Source organism: Myotis nattereri (assembly GCF_964212035.1).
Source record: "Myotis nattereri genome assembly, chromosome: 6".
Classification (NCBI taxonomy): Eukaryota; Metazoa; Chordata; class Mammalia; order Chiroptera; family Vespertilionidae; genus Myotis; species Myotis nattereri.
In genome coordinates this window covers 76,750,985-76,774,679 of record NC_138081.1, presented here as the reverse complement: position 1 = coordinate 76,774,679, position 23,695 = coordinate 76,750,985, and the positions used below count along the sequence as shown (strand labels likewise).

At 39.1% G+C, this 23,695-nt stretch overlaps 1 protein-coding gene across 1 annotated transcript in view; it reads left to right on the top strand.

Moving 5' to 3' along the window:
* Nucleotides 1-23,695, top strand: part of MYB (MYB proto-oncogene, transcription factor) — a 31,206-nt gene that overhangs the window by 3,344 nt on the left and 4,167 nt on the right. Inside the window, exons 3-13 of the mRNA XM_081094099.1 lie at nt 807-899; nt 1,146-1,366; nt 3,030-3,264; nt 4,684-4,764; nt 5,213-5,317; nt 6,626-6,880; nt 9,616-9,758; nt 10,707-10,821; nt 10,915-11,037; nt 12,095-12,205; nt 13,819-13,926. Coding sequence (XP_080950225.1) covers nt 807-899; nt 1,146-1,366; nt 3,030-3,264; nt 4,684-4,764; nt 5,213-5,317; nt 6,626-6,880; nt 9,616-9,758; nt 10,707-10,821; nt 10,915-11,037; nt 12,095-12,205; nt 13,819-13,926 — 1,590 coding nt within the window. The remainder of the gene's footprint in view (nt 1-806; nt 900-1,145; nt 1,367-3,029; nt 3,265-4,683; nt 4,765-5,212; nt 5,318-6,625; nt 6,881-9,615; nt 9,759-10,706; nt 10,822-10,914; nt 11,038-12,094; nt 12,206-13,818; nt 13,927-23,695) is intronic.

Sequence of the window (23,695 nt, the reverse complement as noted above, 5' to 3'; positions counted from 1 at the left end):
TCCCATATGGCCCCAACATACAGCTCCAGTTCTGTTTCTGACTTCCCCTCTGTAAGCAGGTTTAGTTGAATTTATGTCTGCTGTCCCTCCTCTGGTGATGCCACCTCCTAGAATGTCTTGCATAGTTACTTCATGTCCTTCAAAGTCCATAACAAGAGCTTTTCCAGACTCCACCTAAGGAAACATCATTTCTCCTAAAGAGGTTTCTTTTCCCACCCCAATATCATTTTGCTTTGATTTCTTCTCACATATGAATCAAATTCTGCCTTCTATTCATTATGTATTTGTCTTTTCCTCCTTATAAAATTACAAGCTTGTATAAGGTAGGGCCTATGTTTATTCATATTTTTTTCTGAATATTAACACTGGTGGCCCTAAATTGAAGCACATCTCTTAGTTTGAATGGGAGTCACTAGAGTGGGTTTCCATAAAAGCTTGACCTTAATATGGAATCCCTAACAGGCTTAGTCTTAATCCTAGGTACTTTCACATGCAACAGACTGAGGTTAAGGTTAAGTTAAATTCACAGCCATTCATGCAATATGATGGTCCTTTTGTTCACATGGCAGGACTGTTGCCCTCAGGAGGAAGAACTTCTAATTTTAGATGCAACTTTGATATATTCTTTGTATGTTCTGTAGCTGTAAGTAATGAGGGATGGGTGGGCTCTCCAAACATGCCCTAGAATGTTCTTGATCATTGTCACTGTATGCTATCTATGTATGATTCACATTCTAACAAAATCTTAGTGTGCACGTATCATATCATATCTATATGACAATGCCTACTTTATCTTATTGGTCTAGAATCGAACAGATGTGCAGTGCCAGCACCGATGGCAGAAAGTACTAAACCCTGAGCTCATCAAGGGTCCCTGGACCAAAGAAGAAGATCAGAGAGTAAGTTCCTTCTTCATTGTTGTAGGGATCATAATTAAGAATATTCCCCAAACTACTTCCTTGAATGTTTCCCAACTTAAGAAACAGGTAAGGTGTACAAACAAGAACCAAAAGAATTCTTTTTCCATATTTTAAATGAATGAAAGCAGGTTTTTAGAAATTTTCTAAAGATCTTGTAACAGAATGATTACACTGACTCATTACATAACATTAAAACATAGGTTATTTTTGTGTGTTTATCTGAAGGTGATAGAGCTTGTACAGAAATACGGTCCGAAACGTTGGTCTGTTATTGCCAAGCACTTAAAGGGGAGAATTGGAAAGCAATGTAGGGAGAGGTGGCATAACCACTTGAATCCAGAAGTTAAGAAAACCTCCTGGACAGAAGAGGAAGACAGAATTATTTACCAGGCACACAAGAGGCTGGGGAACAGATGGGCAGAAATCGCAAAACTACTGCCTGGACGGTAATCATATGTCAAAAAATATATTGATTGGGAGGAATGAGGGAGTGGGTATTGAACAGTCTGTTTTAAATGTATGGTGAGTGAATTACATTCCATCGATGTGTTTCATTCATTAGACCAGATCCATAGCTTTTAGAACTGGAGGAGATCTTGGAGTTTATCTGGTTGAGTACTTCCAGAATCCACCCAACAGTGAGCCTTGAGCCAAGTCATTGAACATTCCTCAGCTTCACTTTCCCCATTTTTACTTCACAGGGCAAGTGTTCGTGTCAAGTAAAATACCTGTGAAAGCACATTGTACACTACAAAACTCTAAACATACAGAAGGAAACTGAGCTAGACAGTTTGTCTCTGCTCTAAGTTCACATAGCTGGTTAAGTGACCAGAAGGACCTCGCTATCATTTTCCTGATATCAGCATTTCATTACACCACTTGGCTTAATTTTCCTCTTTTAAAGAAAGAAATACTATAATTATAGAATTATCATACTGCTTCCAGGTTTTTAAATAATGTCAGTGTTATCCTTTCTTCCTAATGAAAGAGGCACAAAAATGACCTCATTATGAGGGAAATGTATGGAAGCTCATTTTTGCCCCTTTCCCTATTTAAACAGTTATAACAGGTTTTTTTGGTGGGGTGGGGGAAGCTTACATAAAAATATCTAAGACAAAATATTTTAAATATTTTTGTTCTTGAGATTTATAATCCAAAAGTGGAAGAAGGGTCATTTAAAGGAAGGCCATGGCTCTGATGGTTTATCTGGTGTTCTCTTGTGATGTTCCAAAGCATTTCCTCCCTTGTGATTCAGTGTGAGCTTAGAGAATTCAGGAGGTAGATAATAGAACGCCTTTTCTCCCATATGGTCTGAGAGGATATGCTGTTGATTCTTCTAAAAATTTAAGGGGCGATTGAACTTCCTCTTTCTTTAGAATACATTCCCCACCCCCATCAAAATAGTAAAAGGGAGGCATAAAACGGTTTTTTAAAATTGAGAAACTGTTTTCCTAAGAATTGAAACACTTCAGTAAAAATGCTTTGCAGTTTGAAAATACATCTGGAGTTAGCATTTCTCTTATCTGGATCCTGTTTTCCATTCTCACCTCTGTCTGGTTACCAGAACAATTTGAAATGGTTTTCAAAAGATGGGAGTTGGCTTTTTTTCACTCAAAATGTCTGGCTGATGCTGTTGTCGATAAAGAGAGGACTATGAGGTGGCAGCAGCATCATTATCATTCACCCAACTTTACTGAGGACCTGTTGTGATGTCCATGCAGCCCCCACTAAGCCAAATCAAAGGAGTAATTTTCTAGGACAGCTGGAACTTTAAGTTGTATTACAGTCTTATACCAGTCAAAATGAATATGAAGGGTGGTTGTATTGAAAACACTCTTATCAAGGAAACAAAATGGTTTAAGGATTTCAATATTTATAGAAAACTACAACTCCATATTATGTAATTAAGAGAAATTCATGGAATTTAAATTAGGTAATAGGGAAAGCATGATTTTAGGAGGTAGAAAAGATGGAAATGATTAAAAAGAAATGACACTATTAGTGGACCAAAAGAAAAGGTCTCTGTTAGGGACAGTTTTCTGTCAATTAACTCTAATCTGAATTGAAGTTTTTGTTTGTGAAATTTGTATGTGATATATTTCTGTGCAGAACTGATAATGCTATCAAGAACCACTGGAATTCTACAATGCGTCGGAAGGTGGAGCAGGAAGGTTATCTACAGGAGTCTTCCAAAGCTAGCCAGCCCACGGTGGCCGCAAGCTTCCAGAAGAACAGTCATTTAATGGGCTTTGCTCATGCTCCGCCGTCAGCTCACCTCCCTCCAACTGGACAGCCCTCAGTGAACAACGACTATTCCTATTACCACATTTCTGAAGCACAAAATGTAAGCCATTCCTGAGAATCTTGTTTAACAAGAGAGGTGGTTATTTTAGCTCCAGGTAATAATACTCTCTAGTTGCATACTTTTCAGAGAGCTTTCATAAACAGGATCATGGCATAGGTATTGTTCTGCCTGATATGGTTCTGGGAACAAGGGCATTAAATGATTTGTCCACGGTTACACAACTCTTAGAGACAGTGTAGGCTACAAGCCAAGTTGTTAGATTCTGATGCTGCTTTTAATCTAATTTTGGAGTTTAGAGTTTGAATGTAACCTTACTTAACAAGGTCCTGCTGAAGAAGACTGGGGAAATAGGGATGCAGTTGTAGTCAAATATTTTTGTCTTCCAAAATGAAAGTGAACATAATATTACATTTAAAGAGCAGATAGTTCAACATTGAAATTCAACAGATAATTGTAAGTTCCATTCTGGTAGTGATGGAGCAGAAATGCCCTAATTTATTTATTCTGTGTTTACCTTCATACTCTAGGACAGGAGCAGCATTGTTTTTTTTTTTAATTTTTGTTTTTTATTTAGTGATTTTAGAGAAAGAAAGGGAGAAGGAGAGAGAAAAAAACCTTGATTTGTTTTCCACTGACTTATGCAGTCATTGGTTAATTCTTGTGTGTGCCCTGACTGGGGATCAAACCAGCAACCGTGGCATATGGGGACGATGTTCTACCCAGCCAGGGCTCCCGAGCAGTTTTGTGACACTATTCTGTGGTATCTCCTTTTATTCTTCTTGGATGAGTGTGACTCCTTTTTCATTTCCTGATATTTATACTTAGGGAAAGAAATATTCTTAGTGAGTGGAAAGAGAAGAATAAAGAGAAAAAAAGCAAGAAGTTTTAATCTTTATATTAACAATAAGAAACAGTGAAATTTACCCAAGAATACAGAGCTCATATGCAAATTCTACACAAAGCATATTTGTGAAGAGTTTTGACATGTATTTGACTACAGACTTTCCAGAAAGGTCTCAGGTGAACGAACTATCTTAAGCAGTTCTGTGCTATTTACTAAAACTCATATTATCCCCAGAGAAATATTTCTATTTATAAACAGCTAGTGCCATCAGTTTTTCCCACCAAAACTCCTTTCATCCATTTATGAATGTATTTTAGATGTATTTTTCTCTAAGGAATACTTCCTGTCAGGATCGATGATGAGCACTTTAAATTTTTTTTTTTCACTATGTTGCTTTAGCTATTTAGCCATTATTAAAAGCCCGGCTAAAATTTCAAATTAGAGGAGTGTGTGTGTGTGTGTGTGTGTGTGTGTGTGTGTGCGTGTGTGTTTAATGTTTAGTGAATTTGATCAGTGAAGTATTCTTTTTCTCAGTCCTCAAGCAAGCCAAGTGCCCTGAAGCATATGTAACCATGAATGATTCGTCCTTTGTTTTGCCTTTTTTTTGTGTCTAGGTCTCCAGTCATGTCCCATATCCTGTCGCATTACATGTCAATATAGTCAATGTTCCACAGCCTGCTGCTGCAGCCATTCAGGTAAGACCATTGTAAGGTCATTTCCTAAAGAAACACACTAGCTGTTTAAGGCGCCATTTTTGAGACAACCTTTATTTCTTTCTTCTAAACACATATTGTCACCTGACCAACTGAAATAAAAAAAGCAGGGACAAGTGGAAAGGTGGGGGAACTCCAGCCAGCCATCTGCCAGTCTTCACTTTGAGAGTGAGTTTGCTCAGGGATTCTCAGATTCTCTCATACTATAAACAACTCATCAGCCAGCGTCCACGTTAGCCTCAGATGTCCCATCACTCTCTTACATCCAGAATGACATTCACGAAGATTTCAGCCGTGGCCCAATTCAGTTGGGTTTCATGCCCAGGCTCTTTGGGCTGTGTGTTCCCTCCTGACTAAAGGCCACAACCATTGTGTTTGCAGCTTCCATTCAGGCCCTTTTCTTTTTTTCTCTCTTAACTTTCAATTTCAGAGACACTATAATGATGAAGACCCTGAGAAAGAAAAACGAATAAAGGAATTAGAGTTGCTCCTAATGTCTACTGAGAATGAGCTCAAAGGACAGCAGGCGCTACCAGTAAGAATGTCACCGTGGGCCGACATGGGAGGCGTGTGGCTTTACCCTAGTGCTCCTCTGTATCTTTTTTCTTATCTTCTAAATATTACATAGTCAAGACTCTATATATCCATTAGTGACATTTAAACATGAGTTTTGTGTAATAGAACCCAGTTGGTATAAGAATGTTGACTAAATTGGAAGTAGCCCTTTTATGTTGCAATAGACACTCAACATCTATTAGTGATTGTCATCATTGATTTTTTTTTAGTGATTGTCATCATTGATTTTTTTTAGAAGGACTGGAATCAATTCGAAGACTATCAAAGATAAAAATGAATGAAACTATTTTTTACAAAACTTTGTATCTGTATGATACCTATTCATTTCATTTTTTCTTTATTATGTTTCTTAACCTAGATTTTCATACTTTATTATTTTATACGTGATTTGGTGCATGTTCAGTGTATACATGTGAAAAAGATGCATATAGTCTCCCCATGAATAACATTAGCTGCTCTCTTTTGTTTGCATATGTGAAAGCTATGTCAACCATTATTGAATGTTGACATCTTTTTTAGTGATTGAGCAGCAAACTGGGAAAGAAGCTTGTAATTTGTAACATATGTAGTTAACCAACCAAGTAAATAAAAGAGATGTGATACAGAGTAGGTATTCCTAGGAGTAAAAACTTTTTTGGTTAAATAATACCATTATTATGTGCTTATGTTAGTTCGCCCACTTTTTAACTTGAATGTTTTGCAATTTCTCCTGTTTCGTGGTCATGCTGAAAGGAGACTTCTGTTAATTTGCTCTTCTGCTTTCCTAACCACGTTGATTTGGCACTCCTTCTCTGCACCGGTGCAATCCTTTGCAGTAGAAGGGGATAGAAGCAACAAGAATATATTCAGAGAAAGGCAACTCTAACTCTTGCATTCTCCAGCCTATATGTAGGTTAGAAAGAATAGGAGAATTCTTAATTCACAGCAAACATTTATGGTCCTATTGGAAATTATGTTAATAGATTTTTGACTCCATGTGAGAGTCGGGCTTGGTAACATGGTCCCCCTGTTTGCATTTTTTACGAAAGAGTGGGCAATTAAGGTCATCCTGTAGATGACAGACTATACCACTATTAAAAAGCAGGGTCTTGCATTGATAAAAGGAAACATCTTGACAACTGTTTCATAGGCGCAAGTTCTGAATGATGCAACTAATTTTATCTTTCCTCCAACAGCATCTGATACCTTGTGCAACTTCATTGCTAAGTTCCTTCTCCCTTTCTTCTCCCCGCTCTTTCTTTATCCTCCCCCCCCCCCACCTCCTTAGACACAGAACCACACATGCAGCTACCCCGGGTGGCACAGCACCACCATCGCCGACCACACCAGACCTCATGGAGACAGTGCACCTGTTTCCTGTTTGGAAGAGCACCACTCCACGCCATCTCTGCCTGTGGATCCTGGCTGCTTACCTGAAGAAAGCGCCTCTCCTGCGAGGTGCATGATCGTCCACCAAGGAGCCATTCTGGATAATGTTAAGAACCTCTTAGAATTTGCAGAAACACTTCAATTTATAGATTCTGTAAGTAGATTATTCAGCCATGTTAATGTTGCTAGAAGGGGAGTGAGGAAACCCATTTCTCAAAGCATTGCCATTTTCTAGAGCCAACTATCATGTAATTAACATATAAGGTAAAAATATTATTTTAGTTTTTCTGTGTATGTTTTTTTTTCAAAGATCTGATTTCATAGGCTGCCCAGATAAAAGGTTGCTTTTCACACATTTCCTTCAAAATGCATTTTTTTTTTTAAATAGCGAAGTTAATGACCTAAAAGTAGAGCTTGGGTTATTGGAATGATGTTTGAGTTATCTTTTATTTTTTTAATTTGTTTCCTTCTTTGTGTTTCTATAGAATTGTGCCTTGCTTTTGGACAGCACATTCAGAATTGTGTTTGCTCAGAGCTTAAAGCAATCTTTCAATATAATTGAAGTGGTAATAGGTTCATTGGTGGTGCATGGCTTTCTCCACAAAACATTGGTTATCGATTACCAGTCTCATATGGTTCACTGAGACAAGCCACCTTCCGTGAAACAGACTCGGGTTCAGCCCCTCAAGAGCAGACACTCCCTCATTTCCACTGTCTCCCGGTGGTTAAACAGCCTTTATTTCAGTTCAGCTTCCAATCAGTCCCCCTCAGACAGTGGATAACCATTGCCAAGTGTGCCATCTAGGGAAGGGTTTCCTTTTGCTTTGGACTGCATGCAAATGCTAGAGTACCCAGAGGCCCCTGCATCGCTCCTGTAGGACCAGCCCGGTATCAGAACAATTGTTAACCCTGAAGACGGTAAAGAAGGGGACCCGGCAGGTGTTTTCTTTGCACTCAGCATCTCTTTCTCAGTGCTGTTTCAGGTGACGGCACATATCATGCACACATGTCTCAGAGTTCTGCGCCTCCCACATTCTTTCAGGATTCTTCATCATGGTGTGACCTCAGCAATTTTGAACTCTTTGGAGAAGCAGAATTTTCACCTAGCCAACAGCATGCAGGCAAAGCCCTACGGCTCCAGCAAAGAGAGGGCAATGTGAATAGACCCGCAAAAGAGCCTAGCAAACGCACGTTGAGCGAGGGTTCACTTGGCCCGCTCAAGCCCGTGCCTCCTGCGAGGCACAGCACCATTCCACTGGTCATCCTTCGAACAAAGCGGCGCCAGGCCAGCCCCTTAGCCGCGGGAGACCCTAGGTCCTTCATATTTGCTGACGTCAGCAGTTCAACTCCCAATCGGTCCCCTGTCAAAAGCCTGTCCTTCTCCCCCTCGCAGGTAGAGCACAGTTTCTGCGCAGCTGTTACTAATTTTCAACAGACAATCAAGCCTTAATAATCTAGAAACTAATCCTAGAGACAAATGACTAATTATTTTTACCCTCACTGATTTTGTTGCGTTGTTGAATCTAGCTGTTGCTAAGTTAGACTGCCTCCCAAAGTTTAGGCTGTCTGTACGTTGACTGATGATTTTGTCATAATTCTCTCTTTCGGGTGATTTGAAAGATGGTTAGTTGCATGAGATGTGCTATTATTTCCTCCACTACTAGAGTTTAACATTTCTATCCCTTTCTCTTCTCCCTTCCCTCACTCCCTTTAAAAATTTTCACAGATTTTTCTGCCTCTTTGTTCACTTACATGATTCACTGACCCAGGGGCGGAGGGAAGCAAACTATGTTTGGGTTGCAACTAGAAATTTTAAAGGTTCCGTTCCATCTTTAAGTGGAAAAGTTTGGGAAGAGCATGAGGGACAAATGCTTAAGGAAAACAATTTATGTTTTAATTTCAATTTCTCAATTATGGCATATTGAGTTGTGCCATAAGATTTTATTAGCATAGTTTTTTGCCAATGAATATTCTTGTTTCATATAGTATTTTTTAAAGGCATGGAAAATATAATTCCTTTAAAAACTTGGGTGTTTCTTAATTATTGAAATAATTGAAATTAATAGGTAATTTGGCCCTTTAAAACGTTTTTCCAGTTATGTCTCTTGAGTGTTAAGAACAGCATTAAGTATGAACAAATGTCATGCACTCACCAAAACAATTTATCCTGCTTTTTGCTTGTATTTTCCAAATTGTGTTCTAGATAATATTCATTCTGAAAGATTTTTGATAGATGTTCTATCCACATATAAAGTATATAAGTTTGGGAAACACTGACTCAAACTAAGTAAAAGATTGATTTTAGTTCACTGATGTGCATTGTGAATGTCCAGGAGGAGATTATGACATGTGTTTCCCAAATTTATTTTACCTTGGGACTGTTTGAGGAACACCTATTATTTTCCTAGAACATTAATGTTCTGAGAGAAATAGCTTATTATTAAAAAATGTTCCACCTAATGTAAGCCTTCTATAATATAATGGCTCAACGATCATTAAAGAGAGACAACAGAGTATAAAAGAAAAATAATCATTATTTTCCCCAAATCACTGGAACACTTTTAATCTTCACGAAGAGTGCATCTTATTTCTTTAATGGCAAATGTCATTTATTGAGAATATTTTCTTAGGATTTTGCAATTTTTCCAGCATTGACCCTAGATTTTTGGTTGTTGTTTTTGTTTTTTTTTTGAAATCAGACTCCAAATCTTGGTGTTCAATTAACAAAAAACGATACCCTTGTCCAACACTACATGTTGTGAGCATCTTTATTATTTTATATGGTGGGTCAGTAAAACATATTTGCTTGTTTTCACAGTGTAATTTTTAAACTTGGCTCAATGAAGAATGACTGCTTGATCTAAGTAATTTTTTTCTTCCCATATTTAGTTCTTAAACACTTCCAGTAATCATGAAAACTTAGACTTGGAAATGCCTTCTTTAACTGCCACCCCTCTCAGTGGTCACAAATTGACTGTTACAACACCATTTCATAGAGACCAGACTGTGAAAGCTCAAAAGGAAAATACTATGTAAGTTCTTGGTTCAAGAATGAAATTATTGATCTTATTTACTTATAGTTATTTAAGAGAATATAGTCTCCAATGTCTCAATATAGTCCCCAGTGTCTGGCATCAACACTGTGATCCATTTGAATGTATATAATGTTATGGATCCACTTGTATGTATTTCATCATGTATATTCCACATTGAATATGTGTCCTGGGCCTATTCTAACTATCCAGACGTAGATGGTGGGAGGATAAACTAAATTAATTTTTGTAGTTTACCTCAAATTTTCCCATATTTGCAGAGGTAGTTTTTATATAACTTTTCCATTCAGGTTTTCTGTTTGTTCAATAGGCCTTTTCTTCTTCACTGAAAATAAGATTTTTAGCCTCCATTTCTCTGTGATTATACACTTCAGAACAAGAATGAGAATAGTTCTCTTTAGTTCATATTTTTTAATCTTATTTTTTTCTTTTGAAATTTATATAGATTAGGACTGCTTCTGACACCCCAGTAATATTATAGGATATCATAGGAATGATTAAGCAGTCATTTATATTCAATAAAGGCTTAACCAATTCAAAGAAATGGCAGAGAACATCAATATGAGTTATAATCAACCTTTAATCTTATTATTTCCAAGTACAATAAGTAGTTTAAAATATTAACACGTTTTCTACTGTGGACCCTATTTTAATAATAGGTGAAATGTATTTGTAAATTACATCAGACCTTCACAATGCTTATGATCATTCTAGAAACCCAGGGGCAGGCAGTACATGTGTTTTCAGAACGATTGATATACCTAATATCTTTCTGTTAACAATACATGTGTGATTAATCAGCATACCCAATTCCATATCAATAACAGAGTCTTTTATTCAGTAGAAAAATATTAAATGTAATAGGGAGAGCAGTGTGAGGGACATATGTTCTTGTGTATTGAGCCAACACTTGTTTTCTTTCTAAAGTTTCAGAACTCCAGCTATCAAAAAGTCAATCCTAGAAAGCTCTCCGAGAACCCCTACACCATTTAAACATGCACTTGCAGCTCAAGAAATAAAATATGGCCCCCTGAAGATGCTAGTAAGTGTTCGCAAAATTCTTGGGTTAGCTGGTTTGTTAGTTCAGACAGAAATTTTCCTCTGATGCAAACGGCATGCCCACTCTTCCCTTCAGCCTCAGACACCATCTCATCTCGTAGAAGACCTGCAGGATGTGATCAAACAGGAATCTGATGAATCTGAAATTGTTACCGAGTTTCAAGGAAATGGACCTTTACTGAAGAAGATCAAACAAGAGGTAAATTCGCGATCCTTTGAAAGGAATAGGCTGTGAATGCTGTTCCCTCTGTTCCTTATTGACGAGTCTGCATCATCACTGTGGAACAATACCACTTTTCCTACAAGATTTTCATGCCAGAGGCAGTTCAGAGCTGCTGTCAGACTGCAGGCATGTGGCCTGTCATTTGGGAAGCCAAGCTACTTCTATCTACTTCATGTTTGAACAGAAAACATGCTGGAGAGGATAAAGGAATGAGAAGGAAGGAGCTTTTTACTTACTTTTGTCCCTGGCTACATAGATGGAAAGAATATTGATACATATATATATTTAATTTTTAGATGTTATGGGGAATTGAAAATTAAATTAAAATAATAGTATCTTTAATTCATGGTATAAAAAAGGGAATCTAAATTGCAAGGATCAAAGTTTGAGCTTGGTAGTAAGAAATGTTTCTAACAGCTTAGATACAGTGCCTCTTGAATGTATTTTCATATAAGGATAAGTGACTAGGAAACTGGCTAGGCATTTACTCTTTTTCAGCCTAATTGAGATGTAATTGACAAGTAAAGTGGTAAATTGTTTAAAGTGTACAGCGTGATGATTTGATATATGTATACATTGTGAAAGGATTCTTCCTCATTGAGTTAGTTAACACATCCATCGCCTCACATATTCGCCCTTATAGGTGAGAAAATTTCAACTCTACTTTCTTAGCAGATTGCAATTATACCAGCGGTTCTCAACCTGTGGGTCGCGACCATCGGAAAACACATATAGCATATCAGATATTTACATTACGATTCATAACAGTAGCAAAATTACAGTTATGAAGTAGCAACGAAAATAATTTTATGGTTGGGGGTCACCACAACATGAGGAACTGTTTTAAAGGGTCGCGGCATTAGGAAGGTTGAGAACCACTGAAAGATACAATACAGTGACATCAACTATAGTTACCATGCTATACATGATCCTCTCAGACCCTATTCATTTTACAGAAATTTACTCTTGAGTAGAGCTGTTTCCTGGGGAATTCTGGTTCTCGAAACAACAAATACTCCCTGTTTGCTTTTAGGTGGAATCTCCAACTGATAAAGCAGGAAACTTCTTCTGCTCGAACCATTGGGAAGGCGAGAATCTGAACACTCAGCTGTTCACACAGGCATCACCTGTGGCAGATATGCCAGTAAGTACACATCCGTGTGATGAGATGTTGGTGCACACAGGATTCTGTGTGTGGCCCGTGGGCTACTGTGGTTTCGGCACTCCTCAATGCATCATCGAAATATTCTCTTGCATGAGTATTTTCTTACTGTTATTAATGTTGAATGTAAAGTTGAGGTTTTGTTTATGTATTGGAAATAGGTTCTATTCCATTGCAGACTTTGTCATTATTTGTTTTCTTAGGATTTGAAAGTCCTTGCCATTTAAAAAATCTCCTGTATGAACATATCTATTTTCCATGAAAACAGAATGTTAATTTTTAAATTTTCTTTTCATTTATTTATTTGTTTTTTAAATTTAGCATTTCCTTGTTAAGTTGTCACCTGGTTGGTTCTATGTAGCATGTGGCATAGTGCTATAGTGTCTGTAGTGGATGCCCTTTATTGTACCCTATAATAGATTGCTTTGGTTACAACCATTTTTAAAATAGATTTTATTTTTTATAGTAGTTTTGGGCTCACAGAAAAGTTGAGCAGAAGGTACAGAGATTTCCCGTATACACACTGTCCCCACACATGCACAGTCTCCCTCATTATCAACATCCCCCCCAAGGGTGATACATTTGTTACAGTTATCACCCGAAGTCCATAGTTTATATCAGGGCTCACTCTTGCTGTTGTAAATTTTATGGGTTTAGATAAATTTATGGCATGTAGCCACTATTATAGTATCACACAGAGTAGTTTCACTAAAAATTCTTTATGCTCCACCTATTAGCCCTGCTTCCCCCTCAGCCCTTGGCAACCAACCGATCTTTTTACTGTCTCCATGGTTTTGCCTTTTCCAGAATGTCGTATAGTTGGAATTATACATTGTGTAGCTTTTTTAGACTGGCTTCTTTCACTTAATAATATGTACTTTTGTTTCCTTCAAGTCTTTCCATGGCTTGATGGCTCATTTCTCTTTTTTTAGTACCAGTTACGACTATTTTTTTAAGTTTTTAATTTGTAAATGATTGTCCTTTATGATGAATCAAAGCTAGTAACAATTGCTAATATTTTTTCAATATGTACGAAGTGATAAGTACTATTCTAAGAGCTTTAGATACATTAACTCATTTCATGCTCTCAACATCCTTACAAGGTTGGTAACATTATTTCCATTATATCAGTTGAGAAACTGAGGCATCAGGAGGCATAGTCACTTGCTCAAGATCATATAGCTAATAAGTGGGTTAAAACTCAGAAAGTCTAGTTTTAAATTACATACTTTTAACCATTAATATTTACTGCCACTAATTTGTACCTCTGAAATATTTTTGTGCCAATACATAAAATAAGTAATTCTCTCACTAGAGATTAGTAAAACTTTCATTTTTAAAGATATATTTAGTAATTCATTTAGCAGAGTGCCTAGCTTTTTTTCTTATTGGTGTTGGCCACAGTGGGATTAGGGTTAATACATAGTTGAGTTTTCATTTTAGTTCATTGAGAAGAGAATTTCTGGCAGATACCTGAATTTTCCCCACTAATGTGTATCACCTCATAGCAATCTACTCACTATAGTGTCAGAATTGTGTTGGCTTTCATATTATCCAACTTCATTTGAATTTCAAATTATTCTCTTTCCCTTTAGAATATTCTTACAAGTTCCGTTTTAATGACGCCAGTATCAGAAGATGAAGACAACGTTCTCAAAGCTTTTACAGTACCTAAAAACAGGTCCCTGGCAAGTCCCTTGCAGGTAATTACCATTCCAACATTGGTATCTTAAAAGTCATTCCCTAGGGGTGAGGGCTGAGCAAAGCCTTTCCCTCCCCCTGCCCAGGGCTGGGTGCAACTGGCAACAATTGAGGTGGACCATTCAACCCCAATCAGGACTCCTCTTTCATGTGGGGTGAGCAGGACCACTGTGAGCTACTGAAGTAAAGTCCACTTTGCCAATCAATCAATCAGTCCATCGACCGATAATCAATCCTTTGATAAGAGTTTTTAGGCATAGAGGAGTGGTACTTTTAAACAACTCTTGATATAAAAACTCAGTTGTGGCTTAGTGGTTGAGCATCAAGCTTTGAACCAGGAGGCCAGGGTTCAATTCCCAGTCAGGGCACATGCCTGGGTTGTGGGCTTGATCCCCAGTGTGGGGCATGCAGGAGACAGCTGGTCAATGATTCTTTCTCATCACTGATGTTTCTATCTCTCTCTCCTTCTCCCTTCCTCTCTGAAATCAATAAAAATATTTTTTCAAAAAATTAAAAATTCCTTGCTGCCACTCATATGAGACATGCTGGAAATTTTTATTAGAGAAGGTTCCCAATGCATGATGAGATGAAACATTTCTTACTGTGTCTGAGACTAAGTTCATATATTACACATGTGTCAATATCTCCTTCTGCTTTTAAAAATTCTATAAAGTTCATTGCTATAGTTTACTTTTTGTTCCAAAAATTTTTTATGCTTCATCACTAAGCCATCAACTCAAGCCGCTATTTAGAGTTTAAATGAAGTTTGAAATGAGCTAGCTAAAAAAAAATAATAATTATGACATATTTGACTATGAGAATAAGAAAGTCAAGTGTCAATATCATAGGGCTAACCTGTTATTGACCATCTGCTGCTGGGTTTTCATGTCAAAAGAATTTCTCTTATAACTCTGAAGTCAGTATGTGTTAATGAAATACAACGAATTCCAAATTAATCTTGCACCAGATGTAAATAAGAATGCAAATTTACTCCCCTAAATTATTTAAAGCATTTCCCAACATTAAATAGCCTCTTGCCCAGCCACCTGCAGAGCGCCCCCTCCACTTCCCTGAGCTACACGAAGGGGAACTTCATAAGCCTTGGAGCATATAAATAACGGGTTTAGAAGTGGACAGTCAAGGGTATCCTGTGAGTTAAGTGCACTGGAATAGGATGTGTGCTTTGGGAGCTTGCCCTTTCTGTAAAGGGCTTTCCCATCTTTGGGGAGGCCTTCTCTCTCCAAATTGTGAGTATCTTAAAATTTCCCCCTTTTAATGATTTGTGATATTTAGCATTATTTTTCAAGTGATACAAATAATGTAATGCAAGTAATACAGCTGGAAGGGCTCTCGGCACATTTTGATGCTTCATTCGATGAGATTGCTTTCCTGTGGCCTCTATCTGATCCAACGGGCATTGGTGAAAGGTGGCTGTTAACCAAAGTGTGGACAGGCAGAGTTGGTGCTTGGGGGGCACCCGGAGTGGCTCCTGGGTAGGCCCCATGTGCAGAAAATTCAGAATATCACCAAGAGTTGGGAGATGACAAAAGGAACAAACTCCACCAAAGCACAAGAGGGACTCACAAGGCGGTTTAGAAGGGTGTCAAGGCTAAAGGTAGCTACAGTGGGGCCTTGACTTACGAGTGTCCCGACTAACGAGTTTTTTGAGATACCAGCTGTCTCTCGGCTGATTTTTTGCATTGAGTTGATAGAGTAATTTGAGTTAACTAATGAGCTCCTTAACGAGCTCGGGCTCGGAATGAATTAAACTCGTAAGTCAAGGCCCCACTGTACTTATTAGTTTCACCTGGCGCTGATCTTGGCTCCAGAAGGAAGATGCCTTCCTTGTTTTTCTTTCCCTTTCCCTTCCTAAATTACTTGGCCCTTGGTTTCCACAGCACAGAATTTGACTAAGTGCTATTTGTACATTAAGGTAGATTAAGTTTTGCATATATTTTGTAATTTAGCTTGTGGGACTCAACCCATATTTTAGCAGTATATAAAAGGAATTCTAAACTTCAAAGAGCAACTATGTAATATACACTTAAGTAGTTATGATTAAGGTGAAAACACTTGGTTATTTTTCTAAAATCAAATCCTAAAAGTGTGTGGCATAACCAATTAGTATTTAGCCAAAACCATTGGGTTGAACATGGTACTGATATAAAATATATGTTATATAAAATTGGCAAGTTATCAGTACAGTTGACCCTTGAACAACATGGGTTTGAACTGCTCTGGTCCATTTATATGCGGATTTTTTTCAATAAATATATAATAGTAGGCCCTATGTATCCTCAGGTTTCACACCCACAGATTCAACCAACCTTGGATCAAAAACAGTATTTTCAATCAGTGATTGGTTGAATTTATGATTGCAAAGGGCTGATCTACACTATCCTATATAATAAAAGCCTAATATGCAAATTGTCCCCTTGACCGGGAATTCTACTGGGAGTTCGACCGCTTGCTATGATGTGTGCTGACCACCAGGGGGTAGCGTGGAGCATGATGGGTGTTGGCAACACAGTGCTGGCAGCGGGTGGCAGTGGAGGCACTGCTGGCCCTGATGGGCCCCGAAGAGAGTAGAACCACAACGGGATGGTGGAGCAGGTGAGCAGGCGGTGCTAGGCCAAGTCGGGTTTGAGCAGGGCCCAAATGCCCTGCCAATCTCCTGTAGATGGCGACCAGCTGGGGGCGGGGGTGCTGCCTGGCTCCCAGGTGCTGGGGGAGCCGGGTGGGGGCCCGATGATTCAGGTGGAGGGGAGTGCACAAGGGCTTGGGGGCCCAGGTGCTGCCCAGGGCCCAGAGGTCAGCTGGGACCTGCCCTTCCACACCAGATGCTCACGCTTTGATCGCCGGCCAGGCCTAGGGACCGCACCCATGCATGAACTTCGTGCACGGGGCCTCTAGTTTTATATAAAGGACTTGAGCATCTGTGAATTTTGGTACCTGAGGGGGTCCTGGAACCAATTCCCCATGGGTACCAAAGGACAACTGAGTTTTGGAGAAGTCAAAAGTTATACACTGATTTTCTACTGTGCAGGGGTCAGTGTTGCTAACCCTCACATTGTTAAAGGTCAACTGTATTTAAGTTTTTAACGCTATTGCATTTTTAAAAAATCAGTATGGAACTTTATTATCAACATATTTATATTTTATTTCAAGAAGACATTACTTATCTTTGAAATTCAAAATTAAGTATAGCTCTGTTTTATTAATCTGTATTTCCAGCATGTTAACAAGTCCTATCTGGAACTCTAGCGATTCTGACATCTATATACTAAGTTTAAGCCAGCTGTGTTCATCCAACAGTGAAAGTGGTATTTGTCAATTCTACTAAACTGAGTAACTGAGACCTGAAAGTTATTTTTAGAGTCAATTCTCTGTCTGCACTATATGGTTTACTGATGTACACTGCTCAAATTTACTTTAATAACCTGTTATAATGGGTAACCAATTCATCTTAAGAAATATTTATTAAATGAATGAATCATACACACCAAGTATCTCCTTTGTTTTGTGACATGAAGATCTAGCTTCTGATACCATAGAAATATGTGATTTCTTTCTTTTCTTTTCTTTTAAATATATATTTTATTGATTTTTTACAGAGAGGAAGGGAGAGAGATAGAGAGTTAGAAACATCGATGAGAGAGAAACATCGATCAGCTCTCAATCAAGGTACATGCCCTTGACCAGAATCGAACCTGAGACCTTTCAGTCCACAGGCTGACGCTCTATCCACTGAGCCAAACTGGTTACGGCGAAATATGTGATTTCTAAAATGCTTCAAACTCTTATGATGAACATTAAGAATGCATCAAATAATTCTAAATATTTAAGCATATATTGCCTATCTACACTAATAAAAGAGAAAAATGGTAATTGGCGTACGGCGATACCTTTTTCATTGGCTAATCAGGGCTATATGCAAATTAACTGCCAACTAAGATTGGCAGTTAACTGCCAACAAGATGGCGGCTAATTTGCATATGTAGGCACAATGCAGGGAGGCGAAAGGGAAAGCAGGAAGAAGCCCCCTGCCACTGACAGTGATCGGAAACCCAGGGGGGAGCTAAGAGCTGGGGGGCAGGGCAAAGGCAGCCCCAGGGCCCCCAGCCCTGCCCCCCAGCCATGATCGGAGAATCAGGCACCTTTGCCACCCTGGCCAGTGATAGCAGGAAGTAGGGGTGGAGCCAGCGATGGGAGCTGGGCACGGTCGAAGCTGGCAGTCCCAGGAGCTAGGGGTCCCTTGCCTGGGCCTAAAGCGAAGCCCACGATCGCGGCGCCCCCCGCTGCCACTGCAGGTCCCCGCTGCCTGGGCCGGATGCCTAGGCCAGAGGCGTTAGGCCTGGGCAGGGGCGGAGCCTGCAACCGCGGGGAGCTGGGGGTCCCCTGCCCAGGCCTGACACCTCTGCCGGAGGCCTCAGGCCTGGTCAAGGGGCCGATCCGGTGATTGGTGATCGGAGGGTGATGAGGGTCAACTCCTCTGGCCGAGGCATCAGGCCTGGGTGAGGGGCGGAGCCGGGGATTGGGGGGATATGATGGTCCCCTTGCCCAGGCCTGAAGCCTGGGTCAGAGGCGTCAGGCTTGGGCTGGGGGTGGAGCAAGCGATCAGAGGGAGATGGGGGTCCCCTGCCCAGGCATGATTCCTGGGCCAGAGGCCTCAGGCCTGGGCGGGGGCCAGAGCCAGTGATCGGGGGGATATGGGGGTCCCCTGTCCAAGCCTGACACCTCTGGCGGAGGCTTCAGGCCTGGGCAAGGGGCCGATCAGGCGATCGGAGGGTGATGGGGGTCAACGCCTGAGGGCTCCCAATATGTGAGAGGGGGCAGGCTGGGCTGAGGGACACTCTCCTCCCCCCCATCCCCACCCAGTGCACGAATTTCGTGCACCGGGCCCCTAGTACATTTTATAAATCAGAACTCTCTATATATCTCCTAACACATAAGCTAGAATGCATAGAGGCAATTATTAGCCATTATGCACAACTAATGTTATATTTGTTTTTAAAATTATTTATGTTGAATATTTGCCAAAAGTAGTTTGTGGCAGCTACATAATCTTATAATTGTTGGGTTTCTTGTTGGTTTCTAAGGTGCTTTAATTTTAAATTATAAAAGCAGGCAGGGAATCATAATATAAATGTTCTGAGACATGTTTGATATTTGTGTCTTTCGTGTAGCTTAAAATATGTGAGCTTTTCACCTTGGACCATTTTCCTCATCTTGGACTATTTTCCCCCCATTTGTGTGGGGGGTAGAGAATGGAGTCTAAAAGCTCAAAAACGATCACAGTGAGGAAATAAACATTCAGCCTAGAAAGCTTGAGCTGTTCAAAAGTTACCCTGAGAGAGCCTGCAGCGGGTGCACACACACACACACACTCCCTCCTTGGCAAGAAGAAAAGAGGTGCCTATTTTCCTCAATATGCTTTCAATTTGCTTTACATTTTTAAATAAATACATTTTACCGCCAAGCATTTCTTAAGATCGACATTTTTATTAGTAGATCTGAAACTGTACTTAAGTTATAAGCCTTCTGAACTTCTGTATTTTTCTCTTAAATTATAATTTCCTTTTATTCCTATTTAAAACCCAAGTGTAAAAGATGTGTTCATATGCTTTTTACTCACTCACTTTCCTCTTTTTGGTAACCACAGAATGACAGCCTTAAATTTTAATTTCCTGACTTGGTTTGTCATGGCCTTACTTTTCTAAAAAGTGAGTTTAAGTCAATTTCTCAAGCCATTATAATTTAAACACATTTGCACAGCATCAAAAAATCTTAAAATATTATTACAAACAATCAAAGCTCACTTTTTTCAGCTTCATGTCTTTTGGATTGCTCCTATTTTTATATAAATTACTTATGATATTTTAATAGGGTAAAAACATTTTTGTCTGATCAGCGTTGCTAAGGAGTGTAATAAATTACCACACAGATAGCAGGAACCTGGGTTCTAGTCTAGACACCATCCTTTTCTAATTGCATGCATGTCTTTAATTCATTAGCCTCTTCAGATCAAAATGCTCTTGTCTGAAAATTAGGATCATGGCACATCCCTCACTCATCCCACAAGGTTGCTATGAAGCTCAAGTGGATATTCTAATGCTTTCAAAATGGCAGCTCACTTGCCAGTGTACATTGGTGGTGTCTATTATTAGGCAAAGGCTGTGTGCAGCCCTTTCCTTAGAAACACAGGCAAGGAGGCCTCACCAACGACCAGTCTTCTTGCACTGTGGTGTATTATTTCCTCTAGCAGACTGTGTCTCATTCCCTGTTCCACTCATGCAGAACTGTGTCAGTGGGTCACCAAAAGAAAGGGCTGATTCAACTGATTCCTGAAATAAAGGTAGTCAGATCTCATTGGTGCTATGGAAATGAAACAACTGACTTACTGGTTTTCTCTATTTTTTCTGTTACTTGTGTTGGCATGTCAACAGATATGGAAACAGTCTGTCTCCATGTGGCATTGAGCTTTCCAGGCATTCTTTAGTACAGTGTGTTGTCGTATATGTTCATATTCATTTGGTTCTCCCTTTGGGTCACTTTTTTCCACTTGTCCTGGCAAGAATTTTGCATAACTGTCAGTAATATTTCAGCAACCTGCTTTTAAGATATGTTATATAATAAGCAAGTTTGGTGGGTCGAGGGGAGATGGGGGGAAGGGGCAGATAAATGGTGATGGAAGGAGACTTGAGTTTGGTTGGTGAACCCACAATGCAATATACAGATAATGTATTATAGAGCTGTACACTTGAAACCTACTTAATTTTATTAACCAAAGTCACCCTAATGAATTCAATAAAAAATTTTAAAAATAAATAAATAAAGCAAGTTTGCTGGGTATAATTTTGGGGCTGACCTGAGAAAGGCTAAATGAGTAGGAAGGTATGTCAAGTTCTCCAATTCAGGGTGCCCTGCCCCATATATTACAAGATGTGGTGATTTTGTTTGGGTTGGTTTGCTAACACTATGACATTGAATCTTCCTCGGGCCAGCAAAGATAGACTTACTTTAGAGCAATTTGGCACTTGGCTTAATCTTAATAGTCTGGAACTAATATGTGACTAAGGAAAGAGCTATTCTTCCAAAAATTTGTAACACCCTAGGCTATAAAATATAAACTGTTGGAAAATCTATAAAGATGTAAAGTGAAGAGACCCCTAGAGATATCTGGGACAAACTCCAAATTTAGGCAAAGTCCCTGCGTATTAGCAATTGTTAATTTAGGCTTGGATGGGAAGTGGAGACACTGGTGGATTAGGCAACTTCCTGTCACTGCCTGGGCCTTCTCTCCCCTAATTTTTAGGGCTCTTTACTATGAAAAGTTAACATCCTGAAGTTAGGGACAGTCATTGTTTTGTGCATTTATGCATAGGGTGGCATTAATGTCTGAGAAAAGTCTGGAAACCTAAAATAACCTTATCTTAGTTACAGTTCACCCAGGTTCATCCTTGACTTTCAAGATACAACTAAATATTTCTTTATTATCTATTATAACTGATACTTTTAAAAACATGCCCCTTCAGGAAAGAATTCTAACTTTTATAATTTTAGCCCAAACTATTTTCTTCAGATGGGCTAAATAGAAAAATCAGATCATTCTTATTCATACTCTTTTGGACATCTTTTGTATCTGCTTATAATTTAAAAGAAAAACATAATATCATCTCACAAGTTGCATTGGTTTTTATGATTTATGCAAATTTCTTATTAGGCCTGCGGATTGCAGAGCACATCCCTTGCCAAGGCCTTTGACATCAGCAGCTATTGCGTGAGGTTGCTATTTGAATGTAATGATAATAGTAGTTGTTGTTCAGCATGATGAAAAAACTATTCACATTCTAAGTGAAAAATGTGAAGATAATCTGACAGAGAACCACCTGCGGACATGGTCTTGTATCCTTTTATTTCTTCTGTTTTCTACAAAGGATCCGAGTATTTATTTAAAGTGCTTTAGCAGGATATCTCAGTGAAAGCTCTGACAGTCTGTTTACAGTTCACTTCTGCCCAGGGGCAGTAAAGGTAGATTGTAGGATAAGGAAGGTGACTTGCAGGCAAGAGGAGGAGGATGTGTGGTAGGATTATTAATGTTGAAATAAATCTGGGTAGAGTGACATGTCTGCAATAGTACCATGGGTTAGTAACTTAACAAGAATTTGTGTGCACAAATCTGTAATTCTTATCAATCCTTTATGGTAAATGAAACTAAAATTTAAAGAGAGGGAATGAGGAGGATGCACAAAGATCTACATGACAGTATTAAAAAATCTTCTTCCAGCCCAAAGACATTTAATCCTTGTTTGTCAAAACTATTCTATCTGCATGAAAAGTTGGCCCAGGGCCCCAGAGCTTCAAGTTAAGGAGGGAGAAGGAAATAGTAGACGAGGAGGCAGCTGCCATTTGGGCTGTTGGACCTGAGTGTTTCTTTTCTTACCCAAGTACTCGGCCTTCTGCTCTCCCTTTCATGCTGTAGGCGTGGGTATGTGCCCGCTCTGACCAGTTTTATTCATTCATTGCTGTAAGAAGTGTTTGCTTTGTGCTCTCACGGTGCAGAAAAGGAGGTGCCCGCACACTTACCTGTTGGCTTACTGTTCTGCACACAGTGGCTCTTGTACACAGTGGTACTCTGTCCTGGTGTTTGCACTGGGAGAGTCAGGTGCTCCAAGCCGTCTTGCCCTTCTTAGGCCCTGAGCTTCAGGGCTTATATGCCCCTGAAATGCTCTGCTTTCTGGAATTTGAATATTTCAGTCCATTTGATTTATTTCTTGGTAAATTCCACTTTGACTTAAGAAAAGTTGACTGAAAAGTTTATCTCAAAATCCCACTTTAAAATATATGGTACCGTCCTTATACTGATCATATTTTAAACATCTGGTCCTGGAGGAGAGCCAAATACGAATAAAGCGATAACGTGCGGGAGATCCAGCAAGAACACAGCACATTTCAAGTTGAAAATATATTGAACTGGTAATACTTGGAATTAGATTCTCCCAAACAGATTTTGGGAATTCTGAATTAGCTTAAGTATCATATAGCCAAGGATCAGAGCTTGACTTTAGCCAAGAGGTGTAGTAAAAGCAAGCATAAGACTGTTTCAACATAGTATTTTAGAAATTAGTTCTATATTAATTGAAGCACAACTAAGTAGGAAAATTCTTAAGCAGGAAAAACAGGAACATTCTTCCCTGCTCCTCATTTTCATCTCCATTCTCACTTAGATTCCCCTTTCCCTCCATTTTTTAAATGCATTCTTTCAAAATTTGTATTCTTGGTTTTTGTGTGTATCTTCATGTAATTTTAGATTTACACATAGGATATTCGGATATTAAGATATTTCATTTTGCTACTTCTTTAGACACTAGCTTTGTAAGATCCAAGTACTTCAAGCACTGCTTAATACTTCATGGTAGGCATCCACCATAGTAAAGCTGTTTGCTCTCAAATGGTAGTTATTATATGTCACACTGCTACAGTGACTACAAATGTGAGCTCAAGGTTTCAAATGATAGCATTGCATTTTATTTTTTAATTGGGCTTCCTGTGTCAATTTGGTGTTTCAATACTGCACTGAAAAATGTTAACAGTCAAGTAACTAAAACATGAAATTTGTATGAGAATTATCTACTTGTTCAAACCTAGAGAAACATCACTTATTCAGAACTATTTCATAGGAGGCTATAACTACCCTGATGGTTTTTGCTTGAGAAAATATTAAAGTGGCTCGGTGGCAGATGTCAGCCCTGATGCCTGGCATCTTTGTCC